General features: G+C 39.8%; 1 protein-coding gene across 1 annotated transcript in view; it reads left to right on the top strand.

Annotated features, from left to right (window-relative positions):
* The window catches only part of FY (Transducin/WD40 repeat-like superfamily protein), a 107,277-nt gene that overhangs the window by 44,700 nt on the left and 41,718 nt on the right, over window positions 1-20,859 (top strand). Inside the window, exons 5-7 of the mRNA XM_087668484.1 lie at window positions 18,840-18,935; window positions 19,039-19,121; window positions 19,215-19,286. Coding sequence (XP_087524610.1) covers window positions 18,840-18,935; window positions 19,039-19,121; window positions 19,215-19,286 — 251 coding nt within the window. The remainder of the gene's footprint in view (window positions 1-18,839; window positions 18,936-19,038; window positions 19,122-19,214; window positions 19,287-20,859) is intronic.

Below are 20,859 nucleotides of genomic sequence, written 5' to 3'. Positions count from 1 at the left end.
TAAGTCTAAGTATGTACAAAGCTGAAGTAAATATATCTATCCAACTCCCATCATCTGTTGGCAATAAGCAAACCGCTCTACTGGAAGACCCTTTGTGAGAAGGTTTGCAGGATTATCATTTGTATGCACTTTGACAAGCTCAATGCTCTTGCTGTCAAGTACATCTCTAATGAAGTGATACTTCACCTATATGTGCTTTGTCTTTGCATGAAAGATATGATTCCGTGCTAGCATGATAGCACTCTGACTATCATAATGGAGAACAGGTAACTCTGTGATGCCAAGCTCTCCCACGAGATGTGAAAGCCATAAAGCCTCCTTGCATGCCTCAGTGGGAGCTACATACTCTGCCTCTGTAGTAGACAATGCAACACACTTTTGTAGCTTGGAGATCCAAGAGACCGCTCTGCCTGTGAAAGTCTGCAGGACCAGCATAGTCTGCATCTGTAAAGCCAACAACAGATGCCTTTTGCTTTCCAAAGCAGATGCACAACTTCTTCGTGCCTTTGATGTATCTCATAATACCTTTCACTGTATCCCAATGATTCTTGCCAGGGGTTGCCATGTATCTGCTAACCACTCCCATTGCAAAAGCAATGTCAGGACATGTAGCAACCATAGCATATATCAAACTGCCAACAATTGAAGCATATGGTATCTTGGCCATTTCAGCCTTCTCATCATTAAATGTAGGGTTGTCCTGTGCACTGAGTTTTACATATGGAGACAATGGAACCCCAATTGTTTTTCCCACCTCCATATTGAAACACTGCAAAACTTTGGAGATATACTCTTGCTGAGATAGATAGAGTAAACCTTTAGATCTATCTCTGAGTTTTCGCATGCCAAGAATGTGATTTGCATCACCCAGATCTTTCATGTCAAAGCTGCCATGAAGACTTTGATTCAATGAATCCAAGGCATGAGTATCCTTGTTAGCAATCAGCATGTCATCAACATACAAAACCGAGATAATCAGGCTGCCATCTGCTGCCTTCTTGGTGTACAAGCAGTGATCCACTTGACTTCTATGAAAGACTTGGACTGTATGAATGTATCAAACTTATGATACCATTCTCTTGGTGCTTGTTTCAGCCCATACAAAATTCTTTTGAATTTACATACCATTTTTTCCTTCCCTTGTTTAACAAACCCTTCACGCTGCTGCATATATATGTCTTCATGCAAATCACCATGTAAAAACGCAGTCTTTACATCCATCTGTATAAGCTCCATATCCTCAACTGCAACCAAGCCCAAAATGGTTCTCAATGTAGCCATCTTGACCATAGGAGAGAAAATCTCATCAAAGTCAATCCCATGCTCCTACTTGTATCCCTTTGCAACCAATCTTGCTTTGTACTTTGGTGAGGAACTAGAAGTGACCTTCATTCTGTAAACCCATTTGCATGGAAGGGTTTTCTGCCCTTTAGGCAACTGCACCAAGTCCGAAGTGCCATTTTTGTCAAGAGATTCCATTTCTGACAGCATGGCTCCATTTCTGACAGCATGGCTTTATACCATTTCTTGCTGTCTTGTCTGTCCATTGCTTCTTTGAAGCAAGACGGTTTACCACAGTCTGTCAACATGACATACTTAGCCACATGAATTGCACTAGGAACAAATCTGTCAGGTTGTCTAGTAGCCCTAGATGATCTCCTAATCCAATGGTCATTGCTTGCTGGCTATTTCTGCAAATTTCCATTTTGAGCATGCTGTCCTGGCATTTCAGCCTGCAAATCAGCATTAACAGCTTTGCCTCCCTCGCTGTTCATGCACATGTAGTGGCTGATTATCATGGGCAATAGCTGGCTGATCATTTCCAGCATTATTTTTTGCATTTACAGGTTCATTTACAGCAGGTATTTGTTGCTATACAACATGCGCATTTTGCTCTCCAAAAGGTATTTCTTCCTGGAATACAACCCTACGGACCTCCTCAGTCTTTTCGGGTTGTTTGTGCATGCGATCTGCTCGGAAGATAACGTCATTGTTGCGTACTATTTTCCTTTTCTCAGGATCCCACAATTTATACCCCATTTCTCCCTCGTCACCATATTCTAGGAAAATGCATTTACAGGACTTTGGCTCAAGTTTGTTGCGTTTTTCTTTACGAATGTGCACAAAAGCCTCGCAGCCAAACACTTTTAGATGAGCATATGAAGGTGGCTTGCCTGACCATGCTTCTTGGGAAACTCCCCCTCCCCAAAGACCTGTTTGGTGACCAATTAATCAAGTGAATGGTTGTCATAACAGCCTATGCCCAAAAACCATGGGGTAATGCAGCATGAGACATCATCGTACGGACCTTATCCTGTATGGTCCGATTCATACGCTCTGCAACTCCATTTTGGGGTGGATTATGAGGGGCAGTGAGCTCTCTCTTCATCCCTTTGCTGTCACAAAATGCTTGAAAGGCTTTGGACACATATTCCCTACCATTGTTAGACCGAAGACACTTAAGTGTCTTATTTGTCTGATTTTCAGCCAATGCCAAGAATTTTTTAAACTTGTCAAGCACTTCATCCTTGCTACGAATAGGGTAAATCTATACTTTCCTTGTAGCATCATCGACAAAGGTGACAAAATATTTCTTTCCTCCTAAAGACAATCCTGGCATTTGACATACATCTGAATGTACTAACTCTAGAGGAGAAGATTTCAAAGAAAGAGACTTTTTGTGAGAAGTCTGTGCATGTTTGCCATAAATACAATGATCACAATGCTCAAAATTAGCATAATGAAGACAAGGCAAGTAACCCAAGCGAGAAAGCACTTTCGTGTCCCAACCGGCCATGCCACAAAGAAACACTTGGTTGCTCGGTCACGGCAACAACATGGTCACGCACACTAGATACATGAAGTGGATACAACGTATCACTCTTGCAACCTCTGGCAATAACCCTAGATCCCTTACCGATCTTCCATTTTCCATCACTGAAGGTGGTATGAAAACCATCATCATCTAGTTGCCTTGTGTTGATCAACCTCTTCTTGAGCTGAGGTACATGCCGTACATGCTGAAGTGTAAAGACAGCCATGCTGAAATTGTAACTACACACTGCCAATACCTGCAATCTCACATGCATAGTTGTCCCCAAGATGGACAACACCATGTTGACCCCCTGTGTATGCAGAAAACCACTCACGATGAGGGGTGACATGAAAGGAAGCACCTGAATCAAGAATCCAGGTATGCATGTCATCATCTATATCTGCAAGTAGAGCATGAGCACCAAAATGTGAAGAGACAAAGAGTACATCACTCCCACTGTCACTGTCATGAGTGACTACATTCACCTCTTCAATTTTTACACTGCTTTTCTTAGGCTGACTGTCTTTCTTTTCCTTACAATCATCTGTCTTCTTGCCTTTTCCTTTCTCTTTCTTCCATTTGTAGCAGTCATGTTTAAAGTGACCCTTCTTGCCACAATGATGACATTCAATATCTTTGCCACGTGATTTACTGCGTCCCTTGCGATCATATTTGCCCTTTTGTTGTGATTTGCCCCTAGTATGCAAAGCATTGGAAGACTTACTGGATGCATTGTTCTGCCGATTCATCTCTTCCATAAGTAGAGGACTCTCTACATCAGCATACAAAAGGATCACATTAGAATTGCTCATAGCAGTCCTAAATGTATCCCAACTCTTTGGTAGAGTGCAAAGCAAGAAAGTAGCCTTAAATTCCTCATCAATCATGAACTTCAAGGCAACCCGTTGGCCGAAAATGGAGTTAAACTCACTCACGTGAGTAGACATTGCTGTACCTTCTTTTATACACAAATCCATAAGATTTTTTAGCCAATACACTTTACTTGCAGCGCTCTTCTATGGATACAGTTCTTCCAGCCTAGTCCATATAGCATATGCAGAATCCAAACCTTCAATGTTGAAGAGCAAGGCATCAAAAATCGATAGCTCTATGGTTGAGCGTGCAAGCTCATTCAATTGATCCTAATCGTCTTGATCCATGTCCGCAGGCTTTGCCCCTTTAGTTTTGATTGGCTTTTCCTGCTTCTTTTGTAATAGAATATTGTAGCACTGTTTTTGCCACACTGCAAAATTATGTGCGCCTTCAAGCTTCTTTATATGCATCAAATTACTGCTATCATTGCTGCCAGCCATGGTTTTCAGCTCAAAAGTGACCAAAAAACCAGTAAATGCAGGCCCAAACTGTCACCCAAGTGACCAAGGTACAAAAAGCACCAATCAGCAATAAATGACCATGCAGAAGTACAGATTTCAGATCTGTAATTCAGTTTTCAGAAGTACCAAATCAAGTGCTATAGCATTATCCAACTGATTACAGCTGTTCCAAAGGGCATGTGCATCACATTACATGAGAAATTCGAAAATTTCAGCTGCAATTTCTGTTGTACGTGTATCCATGGGCATAAAATTTGACACGAATGGTCAAAAGCCCCAAAGTTTTGTGCTCAAAAGCGTCAAACGCACATCTGCATTTCCTCTGTCATGCATAGGATTGTCCAATTTTGCCAAAATAAAGCAATTTCAGCAAAACCCCCAAATTTCACTAAGTGTTGATGCCCAAATTGCACGGAATTTAACTTGTATGTACATAAAATGACCAAATGTTGCACAAATTTTGCCCAAATTGCAAGAGCCCCAAATTGCACGAGGTCCAATGTGCCTCAATGTCGAGAAATTGGATTAATTTCACCCATTTGTGCATGTACATGCAAAGCCCCAAATGTCGGGGACAAAATTTCACAAATTCTTGCAATTACTGAGACAAATTTGCTTGTTCTGCATCAACTTTTCCAAATCTGGGAAAGGCTCCAAATTTCTAGGCTAAATGTTGAGAAATTTCACTCAGATGAGTAAAATTTCAACAATTTTGGCGAAATCCCCAATTCAAATGCGCACAATGCCTGCAATTCCGACGCAGATGCCTCAATTTTTCATGAACAATGCTTAGTTTGGCAAGCCCCAACTTTCTGGGCCAAAATTGCAGAATTTTGATGTTTTGTGCTTGCACGCGCGAACCCCAGTTAGGGGAAGGAGTTTGAGAAAAAGATTTTTTTTGGAAAAAAAAAGTTTCGAATGACGGGTTTGTTGATCCATCAGGCCTTCCCGTCGCGCGCTCGCCCGCTGGTCCTGTCATCGTCGCGCGTCCCATCAGGCCTGTCCTTGCCCGCTACTGGTTCCGTCATGCGTTGATTGCTGCCCACTACCCATCACATCACGCTGCGATACTGCAAACGTGCTCGACTGGTTGTCGTGTTACTCCACGCTGGGGCCACACGGCTATAGTTTTGGCTGCTCCACGCTTGGGGCCAAGTGCACACTCTCCACGGCCTGTCCGCTTTTTGCAGCTCATGACTGTCTCAGCCTGATTGACGATCGTGCTCAGCACGCTTAGCACCTTACACTCTGATACCAGTTTGAAGGAATCGAATAGGCACGGAGATAGAGGTAGACAGACCTTACGCTCAGTGAGTGCGAGTAAGCAAAGTAGAGAGTGAACACGTTTTTTGGTACAATGACAAGTGTACCACTTTAGGTTTTAGATAGATATATGTATGAAAGTACAATGTGCTAAGGGTGTGTTCACACCCGTGCACATATAAAAGGCACGATGGCTCTTTATTCCCAACACTTATTGCTTAGGATTCCCTCTCCTACCTCTTTGAAACAAGGGAGACCCATTTCTGTTATGGGCTCTTTATACAAAATCTTCTAAAAAATCATTGCCAACGGATTACAAAAAATGTTTCTACATTCGATTCAAGCATGTCAATACGGTTTCATTAAGGGTCGAAACATAATGCACAATATCTTGAATGGTTAGCTAGGGATTGACTTTGCAAAAGCTTTGGGCCAGCAGATTTTTATGCTTTAGCTTGATATTGAAAAGGCATTTGATCATGTAAGTTGGTCTTTTTTGAAGCAGCTAATGTCCACCATGGGGTTTGGGCCACGTATAGTTTCTCTTGTGGATACTATTGGTCAGGGGGTAGTGGTCCGTATTGCACTTAACAGAGGGATCATTGATGAAATTGCCTTATCTCGGTCCCTTCGGCAAGGCTGCCCTCTCAGCCCTTTGTTGTTTGCATTGGTCACTCACCCGATGCTTTCTTTGTTGGATGAGTTGGCTAATCAAGGTGAAATTGTTGGTTTGTCTCTTCCGAGTGGGGCCCAACTTCTGGGTCAATCTTTGGTAGATGATTCCTTTATGTTTCTAAAGGCAAATCGCTTGAATGCTGATCGGGCAATGGTAGCGTGGAGACTTTTTGCTATGGCATCGAGACTTCATATTAATGCTCAGAAATCCACTCTGCTCTCTTGTACGGAAAATGATTTGCAGGCTTTGGGCTGGAATGGTATTGTGATCCCCAAGGGAAATATAACCAGACATTTGGGTTATCCTATTGGTGTGGAGGTAGCTCCTTGTGCCTTGTTGGATTGGTGGCATCTCGTATTCATGATAGGTTTATGTACTAGAAGTCTCAAGGTTGGCCTTTCCATTTGAGACTTAAAGTTGCTCAATGCATTATGATCAACATGATTTCGTTTTTCTTGCCATTGCTTCATTAGACCAAGAAGTCCCTACTGGAATTGGTTTAGCCTATCCGATTCATGTTATGGAAAAAGAAAGGAAAGGGCCAATGTGATTTATAAGACAAAACCAAAGTACATCTATATCCAATGTCATCTCATCATCAAAGTGAAAGAAAAATGTATGTGGTATAAAGTTAACATCTAGAATGTAAAGCTCTCTTTGTCTAAAATTGTGTTTTCAAAATATCTAGCTATAGTAGCTCCTCTCTTCATCTCCAGATCAATACATGATTCGAGCCATGATATGGTACATAGCCACTCTACTAATATGTGGAGGGTTGAGTCTTGTGATATGACTATGGTATGGGCCGCTTAGTCGTCGAGCAGGTGGTTCAGGTCACCATACTTGGCAAATTGCAATGGCCCTATTTAGTATAACTTCGTGGGGTGGAGTAGGTGTAGTTTAGCATGATGAATCTATATCTATTTAACTATTAGTGCTTGTGGGGTTTGATCTATGGAAGAAATCCATCATTGCTCTCTTCGTGGGTTCCTCTCGGCAAGTTGGTCCCTTGTCTCGTAGTAGTGTTTGCGGTATTTATGGAGCTCTAGGAGAAAGAGCCCTAGATATCTCAGATCTTCATACTCCATGACATAGCCGAGGGGTTATGGTGAAGGGTTGAAACCCTCAGGGAAGAGGTAGTTGTACCTTTCCTACATGTTATAGTACAATGTATACTTGCTTATGTAGTGCTCCTCCGTCTTGGGCTCATTGTCACAAAGCTTGCATATCCTTGTTAGGAATATTTGTCCATTTGCATGCCTCTATCCTTAGCTGATGGGAGGATGTGCACATTTGTCCCATAGTAGCGTGCATATTGTGGGAGAGATGTGTATCCATATACTGTGGTTGGATGATAAGTTCATCCTCAAGCATGTGTAGGAAGTGGTTTTGGTAAAACTCCATCTTCGGTCCTAGAAGGAGAGAGAGGCTTGGATCCAATTTGTCCTTGTCTCAACTCTCAAGACATCAGCCCTAATGACTAAATTCAGCTTAGATTAGCTGCGGGGGAGTCTTGGATAGTCCAGAGGCTATAGTCAAAGGATGGGAGTTGGTTGATGTCCAGCCCATGTAAACTCATCCAAGTTGCCATCTGTGAGTACCAACATTCCTTCTCACCCATCTTTGCTAGTTGCTTGGAGGAAGTCAATGCCAATTTGGGATATCTATGGTGTGGGAGCTCCGCATATCCTGTGCAAGAAAGTCTGTGCTCTAAAGAGTACCTCTACAACATCCAATCTACAACTATGGATGCTGTTTCTAAGTTTGCTCTAATAGTAGGGAGTGGGGTGGAGGGCTTGCTCTTGATTATGGGTGATATCATCATCATCAATGGTCTCTCTATGAAGTCCTAGCCATCATCAATGGTCTCTCTATGAAGTCCTAGCCATCAAATTGTTAATCAAATGTGCAAATGTTAGGTGCACATTACTTCACAATGTCGGGCTGAGAATGTCGAGGTATCTATAGGTGCCAAAGGCAAAAGTTGTAACAAGTACTACTAAATAGGTACTAGGTAGTATGTGTTGATAGATTTTGGCCTAAATCATTTTATTAGCTATTAGTGTCAATAGCGACATTAGGGAGTAGGCATTAATTAACTAATTAATGCTAGTTCAAGGGCTAATAAATGCTCAAGAATACTTGGGTGGAAAATTGGCCTAGCCAACCTAATTGTTGGTTGGTAAAATTATTTTTTAAGCAAGAATTAATGCTTTAAATAATATTTTAGAATCAATATTTTGAAAGTTAATTTAATTTGGCTGAAAATTACTGGAAAATGCAATTACAAGGCTTCCACTTGGCAAAACTTGCCCATGCAAGTGAGAGCATGCTGGTTGGAGGTTGGGATAGGAAGAGAGAGTCATTTTGGAGGTCTACCAGTTGGGGAGGAGGTTGTTGGAGGTGATCGCTAGTTGATTAGGAGCATTTGCAACAATCGAGAGCAGCAATTGAACTAGGTGATAGCAACCCAAGAGCCTAGAGCAATTTTGGCTAGGGGACAGTCGGCGATAGCACCAAGGGTAGATTTGATAGGGCTGCATAGTAAAATTCAGCCATTTTTGCAACAAAATTCTGAATTCTCTCTCATTCTCTAGCCATCTCTCAAGTTATCTGAGTCATACTCGGCTATTCAACCACTGGAGGTGAAGGAGTCAGAGATTCATTGTTGTAAATCCTAGTTTATAGTAGAAATTAGGGTTTGACAGTCACCTTGAGAAGTGTGCTCATAATTTAGGGCCTAGTACTTAAAATTCAGCAGCTGAAATTTGGGAATTTTAGAGGATTTGAAGAGGCCAGCCAACCAACATTAAGTTTATTGCTTGCTATAATTAGTATATAATCAAGTCATTACCACCCTTGTCAAGAACAAAAGCTGGTTTCATGGTTCCATTGCCAGGATGTATCAACTCCCTTGAGTAGGTGGGCTTGAGGCACTTGCATACAAGTTAGAGAAGTTGCATTCTTGCTGAAATTGTGATCAACTGAGTGCATTATAGCAAGCATGTCTTCATATAGTAAGATGGGAGAAGCAATGATAACGTCTCTTTGTTTTAAAATGCACATAATGGAGGGGATAATGCAATGCGTGATCTTGACAAGGCATAAAATTGGGTAGCAAGCTGAAAATGTGGGTGTTGAGCAAGGAGTGGGTCCTTGTAGGCCACAAGATGTTGATGACCAACAAGGAGATGAATAATTTTTGACTTAGTTTAGGGTTGGGTTGAAAGCAATGGTCGACATTTTTTCCTAGTTGATCAAGGATCCATAGTTCATGAGATTTTGAATTCTCCAAAGAAGGACAAAAAGGACAAGAAGAAGGTGTAATCCTCTAAGGCTTTGGGACAACAAGAAGCTCCCAAAGAGTAGCCATGACATCCTTAAGATGCACCAAAAGTTGGTGATGAGCAAAAGCAATTGGTACCAATGGGGTAAGATATGCAAATGTAAGGCCATTTTGGTAATGCCAATCCAATGGATTTTCGTCGATAGCAAGGCGTTCATGCAAATATGGGTACCTCGGGTACTTCGGTGGTGGTACGATGTTCACGGTGTGGCTGGTCATGGACAACATACGGGGATATATGGTACAAATTCTTATGGTATGTAGCATTGGTTAAAATGATATTGTTTCCAATTCATTTGTATGATGAAGAAAAGATTCAAAGGTATCATAGAACAAAGATATAGATGTTCTACTACATATTTTGGCTCCATATTGTATAAATTAGTTGCAGATGGCATGTGAATAGACCTCAACTTTAAGAATAGGAACAAAGTAAGAATGCTATTGGAAAAAAATAACATTTTGTTATCATGGAATTAAAGGACTAATGTATCCAGGTTTAATAGTGGTATGCAAAACCCCATGTATGGTAGCATTGGTATGATGCTTGGGGCACAAAGTGGCATACATGATAATGTATCTGCACCTTGTGGTATGTATGGGGCTTAAGGAATGAATGTTTTTTATTGAAATACTTCATATGGTGTTGTTTGTAATGCGAATATAACAAATGTATATTCTTATAGCCGCTAGTTTATGATAACTTGTTTCTAAAGGATCGATGAAGGACTATGATGAGGGTGGTAAAGTGGCGAAGTTTGAGCTCTTAAGTGGTGTGCAAGATAGATTGAAAGCCTTGACTTTCATTCAACAGTTTGATGCAAGCTACCTCGGGAGGCGACTTTACTGAATCTTCTAAAATTTGAGAGGCACCTTTTGCAAGGGAAATGCATTGTAGTGGTGGCCCACACTTCTAATACAAGGTAGAGCACGGTCATCATGGATACAATTTAAGAAAATGTTTGCTTTAATTGATTGAGGAGCATTTTAAGTGGATATTAAGCTGCTTTGAATAAGTTGGATGCATCACAATGTAAACATTTGGAGCAATATAATAAGAAGTTTTGGGATGCATTGCTACTAGTTACTTCTTATCATCGTGTTCCCCTTCGTGAGCAAATTGAAAAGTATTGTTGTGGGCTGCTTAAACGAATCAGAAATTTTTGCATAAAGACCATCGTGACTAGCATGTCACAACTCATAGATGCAGGGCAAGTACATCCGATGCTTGCTGTGTGAAAAGGATTCAAGCTTTTAAGTTGATGATGAGAAGCCATCCAAAAAGTTTTCAAAGGCTGGAAAGAAGGGCAGCTTTGAGGATAAGGTTGAGAAGAGGCAAAAATAGCAAGGAAAGGCTTGGAAATTGGTTGCAAATTGTAGAGAATTAATAGTTGCTAATAAATGCTTTATATGTGAATAGGAGGGGCGCATGACTATCCCAATAGGTAGCAAGCTGCAAAAATTGAAAATAAGGGAGATCCCAAGGGAAAAAAACTCAAAATATCCATTGGTTCAATGCTCGATGTAGTCAGTGATGATAAGCCTAATGATGATATTACTGAGGTTTGTAGAGCATGGGGGGGAATCAAGGATTATCATGCATTGATTTTCTTTGATAGTGGAGCATGAGCCAATTTTATCTGCACACCATAGCAGCTCGTAGGCATCAGAGAGGATGAGATGGGATCCATGGGAGCATTTGATTGGGAAGCTTTGCTTGTATATATAGAGTTATGTGGACAATGAAGAGTTCATTGCAATGCTTGAGGGTTGTGATGTATGTCTTGGTATGCCTTGGTGCCATCATGTACATGTAGTGATCGACTCTCGAGACAAAGTCACTCAAGGGCAAGGCCACACCTTGGATGTAAAATTGAAAGGGGAATTTGTCCATACTGTATTAGCTTTTGCCATTTCAAAAGTAATGAAAAACCGTTTTTCAGCGTACTTGGTTTTTTCTAATGATAAAGATGATAATGAAAATGTTGGGAATGTGTCTAAGTTGGATAAGGATCTCATTTCATTTATGAAAATATATGCTGATTGCTTTTCCCAATCACTTCTGAGGCAACTATCACTTGAAAGACTAGAAGATCATCGCATAGATTTTATCCCTAGAAGTAGCTCTCTTGATAGGCCACCATACAAAGTGAGGGCAGCTCAACAAGAGGAGATTATGAGCCAAGTTAATGAGCTGTTGTTAAAGGGGCTGATTCAGCCCAACTTATTGCCTTAGTTTTCACTAGTTCTTTTGGTCCAAAAGAAGGATTGCTCATGGCGTATATGCATGATTACCTTGTGAAACATCTCTAAACATAGAGTTTTATTTAAATCTATATTCATACCGGACTGATTCTCTAAGGTGACTTATAGTTGGTCCCTGTATGGCTCATGGTGTATGTGCATGATTACCTTATGGAACATCTCTAAACATAGAGTTTTCTTTAAATCCTATTCATACCAGATTGGTACTCCTAGGTGACTTATAGTTGGTCCTTGTATAACTGAAGGAGCAATGTAGATGTAATCAGACACACAAAAAAATGGATTGTATGAACTTGTTGTTGGGCTTGGTGGAGATGTGCTAGGGTTTGCAAAAGAAATCATGAGTATATGACCATGATTGAAATGCAGAGAATTCAAATACAAATGCAAAATGTGAATGAATGCTATAACTGAAGGGAAGAGTGTATGAGATGCTCAAGGGGAGAGCTGTCCTACAGTCGATGGCTCTCACGGGAGTGGGCTAGGGGAGTAGTAGAAGTGAGTCGTCCATTGGAGATGGATTGTGAGTGCTGTAACCACCAGTTAGATGTGAGATGAGGCTGAAAACAGAAGGAAGCCGGGCTGAAAATCAAAACACAGCAGTCCTTGAGGTGGAACTCGTAAAATAGCAATGTAACCACTCAAAGATGATGGTACTTGATCACCAACAACAAGCTGGAGTTGAGAGACACATGTAGGAGGAAGATTCGATGTAGGTCAGCTTATTGATGCAGAAAACGTAGGCTATATGGCAGCCAACAGGGCGACTTCAAATGAGTCAATAGTATACAGCAAAACACAGCCTTGAAGAGAGTGCTAGGTGGCTGTGGCAACAGTTGGACTCGTGTCACTTGGTGTTGATGATATTGTTGTAGTAGTCATGAAGGTTGGATAGTCATTGGGTGTAGAGCAGATGGCTAGAATATGCAAGACAAGGGATGAGGTTGTGTATGGCCTATCTATTTATAGAGTAGGAATATGAAATAGTGGCTATATAGCATTAAGTGTTATTAAAAATGAGGGTAGGGCCAAAGGGCTAGGCAACTCTTTTTTTCATTGGAGGCCCTAGTGAAAATGGAAATTTGCCAAATGCCCATTTTGGATCAATTTTGGGTTACATGCAAGTGTATCTTCCATGTTGGGCTGTTTCTCTCCCATTTTGGGTTGTTCGGGGCACATCTTGGGTGGAGAATTGAGTAGTGGGTCGAGAGAGCACAAGTAAGCTATTGGGGACAGCAAAGAGAGATGATCTACAACAGGTTCTAGGTCTAGAACAGTAACACAACTACTATGCAAGTAGTTCATGTGGGAAAGTGTGAGAATTTTCTCTAATTTGCTTGCTCATCTCTTCTTCCTCAGTAGATTTGATATTTCTTAGCTCTAACTTGTTGGTATAGCTTTGAATTTCTGTTGAAATTAGGTGTTGATTTAGTTAGGGCTTCAATGCATAGAAATGCTGAAAATCAGCAAGAAGAAGAGGGTTCAAATGCATGGGGATCTTGGTTATGCAAACACTATGCCTTTTGGACAGCAAGCTATGCATCCAAATGTGGGACACCTATGATACTTTGATGGTGCATTTATGTTTCATGCAACTATTGTGTAAGCATTTCTCTTGTGGGAAAGTGAGTGAATTTTCTCTAATTTGCTGCTCTATCTCTTCTCCCTTAGCAGATTTGATATTTCTTGGCTCTAACATGTTGGTATAGCTTGAATTTCTATAGAAATTAGAGTTCTCAACTGTCTTGAGAAGGTTGAGATCAAATCTCAGCCATGTAACAATGGGATTTACTGGAAAATTTGAGAAACTACGGTAAATGTGAGAAGGATTGCTCATCTACAGACAAGGTTACTTACATGCAAGTGTAGAAGACCTGATCTGTGCCTTCATGCCCTTTAAATCAAGGGACGAATGGGGGGATTTTGTTGTTGGTCACTATTCGAGGAATGAATTGCAGAATTTTCCCTTGCCTCACCAACATTCTCTCCTTTCCAATAATCTCTCAAGGATTCTAAATCATTCTCAGTTTTTCTCAATTGTTTGAAGGTGGATAGCAGTGTCTTTGCTATCAAGACCCTTCTTTATAGCAGAAATTAAGGTTTTTCATCCATCTCAAAGTGTGTGCACATTTAAACAGAAGCCCAAAATTTAAAGCAGCTGCTAGAATTGAAGCAATTACAGCAGAATTGATAGATCTTGTATATCCACATTGAACTATGCAAGTGTTCTCGATGAAACTTGTGCTTGAATGCCATAAGAATCAAGGGGCAAATTGGATCTTTATGCTATTGGTTGTTTGTGACAGCCCAATGTATTGGAATTTGTAGAGAGATCAATCTATGTTTGAGTGTACTACAGATTCAAGGGAAAACAAGTTAGAATACTGCAAGAGGTGCCAATTTTGGGGCCGATTGGGTGTTAGCTATCCAATATTTTTGTGGTAAAGTCTTATTTCAGATTCATGAATTTATTTGCTTGCTGTAATTAGTATTAAATCAGATCATTTACCACCCTATCTAAGAAGGAAGGCTAGTTTTAGCTAGCACTCATGCATAGGATATTGGAAGCCCGCTCTTGACTATGATCAATCCACAAAGGAGAGTAAGCCCAAAGCTTTGCAAAAACTTCAAACATCTCATGACCTAGAGGCTTTGTGAGAAAATTTGCAAAGTTATCTTGTGTTGGTACATAGGCCAAGTTGATCTTTCTTGTAGAGAGTTTGTCCCTAATATAATGATAAGGCACCTCAATGTGCTTGGGATGAGTATGGAACACTGGGTTTCATACCGAAGTTCACAACTAGAAGTGACTAGAATGGATTGCTTTTGTCTTAACCATGATATGTATGAGATGCTAAGCATTAAGCAAAAGCTGCTTGTGGAACTTGAGTGTCGTGATGATCGATCCAGTCAAAATTCGAAAATGTATGTAAATCTAGTAGTAATGATCTCTCTTTGGGATAAAATAGCCCAAGGTATTGAGTATTACTCGAGTAACAAAAGATATGCTTCACCACTTGTGAAATCTTGGTGGCTGGGATGTGCATAAAGTTAGAAAGCTGCTTGTTTGTGAGATTATAAATTGAATCTTAGGCCTTGTAATGCATACATAGATTAAGTATTCAATAGCTTGGTGATAGAGAAAGACATCAAAGGAATCTCCGGCATCATAAAGGCTAAACTTCAAACTTGTCTCCATAGGAGTAGCAATAAGCTTGTAGTCCTCAAGACCAACTCTTTGGCATGATGTGCTAATATACTTTGTTAGAGAGAAGGCAATATTTTCACCACATTGCTTGAACTAATGTCCAAACAATAATCCAATAGGCCAAAATCTAACATGTCAAAAGGTGAATTCAATTGAAACCTTATAATCAGCAATATGTGTCTCACTTAGGACCACTTATCAGCATAGCATTGATATAAACCACAATGATCAAAGGCACATCACCATCATGTCTAACATATAAGGTGCTCTTAGTTGCAGTTGGACTATTTTGAAAACAATGTGCAGTCAAGTATGCATATATATTCACAATCGATATACATTCCTACCATTGTAAGTTGCTAACACACAAATGCTACAAATTGTTAAGTGGAAAGAAAGGTCTTTATAGTGATAAACAATACCATCTAGCCTGTTTTTTAACTTGTAAACCCAGTGTACCAATGGCCTTTTTATGATGGGGCAAGTCACTAAAAACCGAGTGTCATTTTTGACAATAACATTATACTTAGATTGAATAGTAACCATTTGATGTTTTGAAATTTCTCTCTTCAAAAGACATAGGCTTATGCTATCACATAGACTAAAAATAACCAATGCATAGCAATCAATGCATAAAAGGCGTTGTGAGAGCTATAATGAATACAATTGGACAAAGGTGTATCCAATTCACATGATGTAATATTTGCCAATACCATTTTGGCCTAGTCATAGATTGCTCAATCTTTTCTCTCATCAATAAGTGTGGCATTTACATTTGCATTAGAAATAGGTTGATTTGTGGATTTAGTAGAAACTTGCATAGGCTGAAAAACTACCTAATTTGTCGCTAGATGTGATTGCCTACCATTGAAAAGTGGCAACAAAGTGTTGTAGCTAAGCCTTGTATGGGGTGCTAGATTGCAATGCGTTGGTGGGACATGTGTAAATAAGGGTTGGTGTTGTCGCTAAATCTATGAAATGGGGGAAGAATTGGCCCAACAAACGAAGTGGACATGAAATAGTCTCAAACCAAAAGTTGTGTGGCACTCTTTGACTTTTAATCATGCATTGTGCCATGTCCATGACAGATCTATTCTTTCTTTTAGCCATAACAAAATATTATGGTGTATATAGCACTGTACATTGGTGTTTTATCCTTGTTGAGCCAAATATGCATTAAACTCCTTAGACATATATTCTCCTCTTGAAATAGAATGGAGAGTGTCCAGTTCACATCTTGGTAAATTTTAGCTGTACTTACAAATTGCTTGAAGCACCAAAACTTTTCAGACTTAGCTTTCAAAGCCTATACTTGTGCATGCTTGGAGTAATCCTTAAAAAAAGTCATGAAGCATAGATAGTTGCCAAAAGACGCTATTTGCATTGAACCATAAACATCTCTATGTATAAGCTGCAATTTTCGAACAACTCTTTAAAATATTGCCATTCACAACATTCAACATAATTTTGCAAAGTCCTTTAACAGAATAAGAGGAGTTATAGACATTGCCTTTTGGGCTAGACTCAAGAGAAGTGAACAAAGTGCATTGGGAAGTAATATATTTAGTGACACCATTGTCAAAACACCACACATTTGAATCCACAACAAACATGCAAGAAGGATTATAACTACATTGCACACTAAATGCCCCCTTTGTATCCTACACAACATTTGTAGATTCTGATATAGAAGAAGAGGTATTTGCAATAGCCATAGTAGTCTCTTTCTTCTTAGCCTATTTCATAGCTAGCCCTTAATGATAAATCTCTTGTGGTACAATACTTGCAATAGATTTTAATCTTATTATAGATTTTAATCTTATTTTTCTTCTCATGCTTATTAGCCTCCTTTGAATAATATTAGCAGATTTTTACTTATTGGTAGAAAATGACTGTTAGTGTCCATGGTTGGCAATAATGACACATTCAACATGTTGGCTATTGAGGACAAGTTGGATGGAACCAACTATCCATTGTGGGCTTATATGATGTAGCATATATTGGTTGCAAAAGGGCTTTGGAACATTGTGCATGAAATCAATGTACATCTTGGTGGTGTTTTGGAAGTTGCAAGTGCAGCAAAAACATGTAATGTTGTAGATTCTAGTTCTACTCCAATTATTATTAGAGAACTACCACTACCAATCCCTAAGCAAATTCAGTGGAATGACATAGGTGCACAAGCTTAGGCCTTGATTGCATTATCTGTTAAATGCACTATGATCCCGCACATTCACTTATGCAAGATAGCTAAAGATGCTTGGGAGCACGTTTGTATCAAGAAAGAAAAGAGGCCATGCCACCAAATTTTATTTTGTGCTGGTAGTGTTCAAGGTTCTTTCTTTTGGACTGTTGAGAGAGAGTTTTGAGGAATTATATGTTGGCCAGACATTGCCCATTTTGGCTGTCTAGATTTCAAATTAGTTTATCAGCTAGTATGAATTGTATTGAGGCACCTTTATTGAAGGTGTATGACCGAGGCAGACTTTGAATTGAACTAGGACAATATTTTTGTTTGTTGATAAGATAGAGAACTCAAAAAGTGGCTTGCTTCACACCTACTCAAGAAGTAGTTGGACACAATATGAGACTGTTTCAAGGACTCCCTTGCAAGCTACCAATCTTGTGTGCTCGTGCTTATTTCATGTACTTTGGACTTTGTACTGTGTTTCTAAAGTCTTAGTGATGATTTTTGCAAAGGGGATCTTTGAATTACCTTAAAAACAGCTTCAATGACCTAGTAAAGATGTATAATCTGGAAGGAGCTTTGGATGTTGGTTTAGTACCCTTTTGGACTGCAGGTCAAGGTTCTCAAGAGCTGGATCAAATCATTTACTGACTTGCCAAAATTAGATGGTGTTTTCACCATGTTGTTAGCCCATGAGATAGTCTTCTCATGGAACCAAAAGTACAGAAATAAAAAGAATCAAATGGTATTTTGTGGCATCCCTGGTCTATACAACATGAGCTCGGCTAGTAGTACCGTTCCCATGATGAATGCTGGATCTGTTTAAAAAAGAAGTCAGCGAAACTGCACTTATGGAGGCTCCTTGATTTCATGCTTTACAAGTACATCAAACTGCAGTATCTATATCTTATGTTATATAAACTTTGCCAAAGGCACAGTTGTCAAGAAACCCATTTCATAAGATTAGGAAACTTATTTCATACCCTGCTGTTTCACATACCTATGAAACACCTATTGTAGACTTTCAAAAGAAGCCCTACCCTAAAAATGTGTTGACTTTTGTAATCAACATTTATCATGGATAAATTTGAAATGCTAGCATGGATGTTGATGTTGGCTACGGGAATTTCATTCAAGAAGTTGTCCATGATGCATGTATATATTTATGGATTCTTCTATAGTAAGAAGGTAATGTTGGTCATAGATAATGGACCATGATGCATGTAGATATTGATACTATGTTAAATGCTCGTTTGCATTGTAGAGAATCATGAATTGTGATTAACCTTTGTTTGCTATGCTTTCTGAGTTATATTCTATATGTAAAGTCTATAGTTTTTCAATCTCAAATGAACTTACTCCTAACATTTTATGAAACTCAAATGGAACCTACCAAACTTGTTTAATATTTCTTGTTTCAGAAACCCTTGGCAACTATGGCCGAAGGAGTACATCCTTAAGAATGAGCGAGCTCATTCTCTCTTAGTGCTGCTATCAGGCTCTGACAATCAATGTATTTTTGCAGTTTTGGTGATAACGAGCTGTAGATACTTTATGAGAGTTCGTGCTTTGTATGTACTCTATGGAGTTTGCATGCTACACATGTTCCTTTAATTGCCTTAAATATGTTTGCCGGCTAGAAGCTTACCTTGATTAGTTGAATTTTCTGAGTTGAGTTGTATGAAGAAAGAGAGGTGATGTTTGAGGTAGAAAGAATGCCTTTTCATACTGTTTGTATGAAAAGTGGACGCCCACAGGACGGAGACTTATTACTGGATCTCAGAATGGAGAATTTACCTTGTGGAATGGCCAGTCATTCAATTTTGAGATGATTTTACAGGTTTGTTGCTTTGTACATATTCTTGCTTCCAGGAAGTCCATATCTGCTAACTTTTTGTACAGACTGTTGGACCTAAAGTGGGGGCTTCAATTTGGTTTTCAAGGCCCATGATGAAGCAATAGGAGCAATGGTGTGGAGTCATAATGAGAACTGGATGGTGACAGGCGATGAAGGTGGCTGTATCAAGTCAGTAGTAACATATGATATCTGAACGAATCATTTTATATGCTCTCACAGCTTGTAAAATCTTTTGAACCTATGCACTTGTGTTCTGAGCAGATATTGGCAAGCAAACATGAACAATGTCAAGGCTAACAAGGGTGCTCATAAAGAAGCAGTTCGGGATTTGAGGTATGAAAATGTGCCTTTTCTTCATGGGACTGAAGGATAAGCATAGATTAATGTGCTAATATATATTTTTTCCCTGACAAGTATATTCTATTAATGAATCCCCTTGGTACAAAGTATCTTGAGGCACAGTAATGGTGTACTGATGTTAGCTCAGATCACTTCCTGAAAGGGCGAGGCGAAATAGGAGCATTGATTAAGGTTAAATCCAGCACAATGCCAACTAACCATCATGCCAATAGCATTAGCACTGTCTTTAGAGCATCCCTCTGTGAAGTTCCATAGGAATCTTTGCATAGTCTGAGATATGAGCAGCAATAACCTTGTTTGAAAAAGGCAAACCAGTGTTAAAAGTGGATGATAACAACGGGTCAGTATTGTGTTGTCTAGATTAATTTGCACACAAATGGTGGAACCAAAGTTTGAAATTGAGCAATTTCAGTCCTTTGACTTAGTGGCTATAAGCCCTATATCAGCAGTGGGTTTTTGAAACCAGCCTTTCTTTTTGCAGAAGGGTGGTGAAACCCTAAAATGGGATCACCACACATGTATTGCTGTATCAACAACAGTCTCTCTCTTTTTGAAACATGTCAAATAATGCGTCTCTCCTCTTCTTGCCACTTGTTTTCTCTGCCCTGTATCAACACACTTTATCTCCCGGAGAGCCCATCGCCATCTCTATTTTAAATACATTAACACCATAGTAAGTAATTGAGTAGCACTAGTGCTGCCTTGCCTGCTCGGAAGATTGTTGGGGGTAAAGGTGCCTGTGCCTAGCCGCTCGTGTATTACTACATTGATAGTACCCTCTCTTGCACACTGCAGGCATGGGCACCAATTATTGTCACTTCATTCTTTATTCTTTCAGTTACATTTGAATAAAGGGAAGGTTGGTCACATGTTGTGACTATTGGAGTTCTTACATTTGGAGTCTCTCTCTCTCTCTCTCTCTCTCTCTCTCTCTCTCCTGCTCCTTCCACCATAGCCCTTGCTTCTGCTCGTGCTTTCACTTCAGGGCTCACCTCCCTTACAATTGGTATCAGAGCCTTCTTCTTCCCAAGCTTGAGCTTAGTCCGGCACACTCTCAACTTATATTCGAATATCTATAGTAGTCATCTCTTTGTTGGTAGCCATAGCCACTCCGTTCAAGCTTCCTATCGGTTGTATTCTTCTTGGGCACTCTTTGAGCCTTCTTGAGCAAGTTGGAGCAGCTCCCCATAGACCTTACTTTGTTGTGCAGCATCATGTTGCGTGGAACAGGCTCTTTTTTAGCAGCAGCTTACGTTTTTCATCTCCTATAGTATATCTTCTTCATTGGGCAGTTATATAAGCACTTATATACTTGGTTTTGATACTTGGCATTGATCCTTCCACTCTTGACATTCAATTTGAGCGTTAAGCTTCAGTTTTGGACTGTTATAATAGTCCATAGACTGTCATAAAACAGGGCAGCATTTATCTTTGATGCCTATGCTCATTGCCATTTGTTAGATGATGCCCGGTTATGCTCGGTTGATGCTTATATATTCGGGGATGCTATGTCATTACTTGGAGTTGATGTTGGACTCATTTAACC

The sequence above is a fragment of the Lygodium microphyllum genome, chromosome 3, assembly GCF_053477565.2.
Source record: "Lygodium microphyllum isolate KBCC chromosome 3, Lygodium_microphyllum_v1.1.10, whole genome shotgun sequence".
Lineage (NCBI taxonomy): Eukaryota > Viridiplantae > Streptophyta > Polypodiopsida > Schizaeales > Lygodiaceae > Lygodium > Lygodium microphyllum.
Note: the sequence above shows the minus strand (reverse complement) of the source record. Positions and strands in the feature narration are given on the sequence as shown.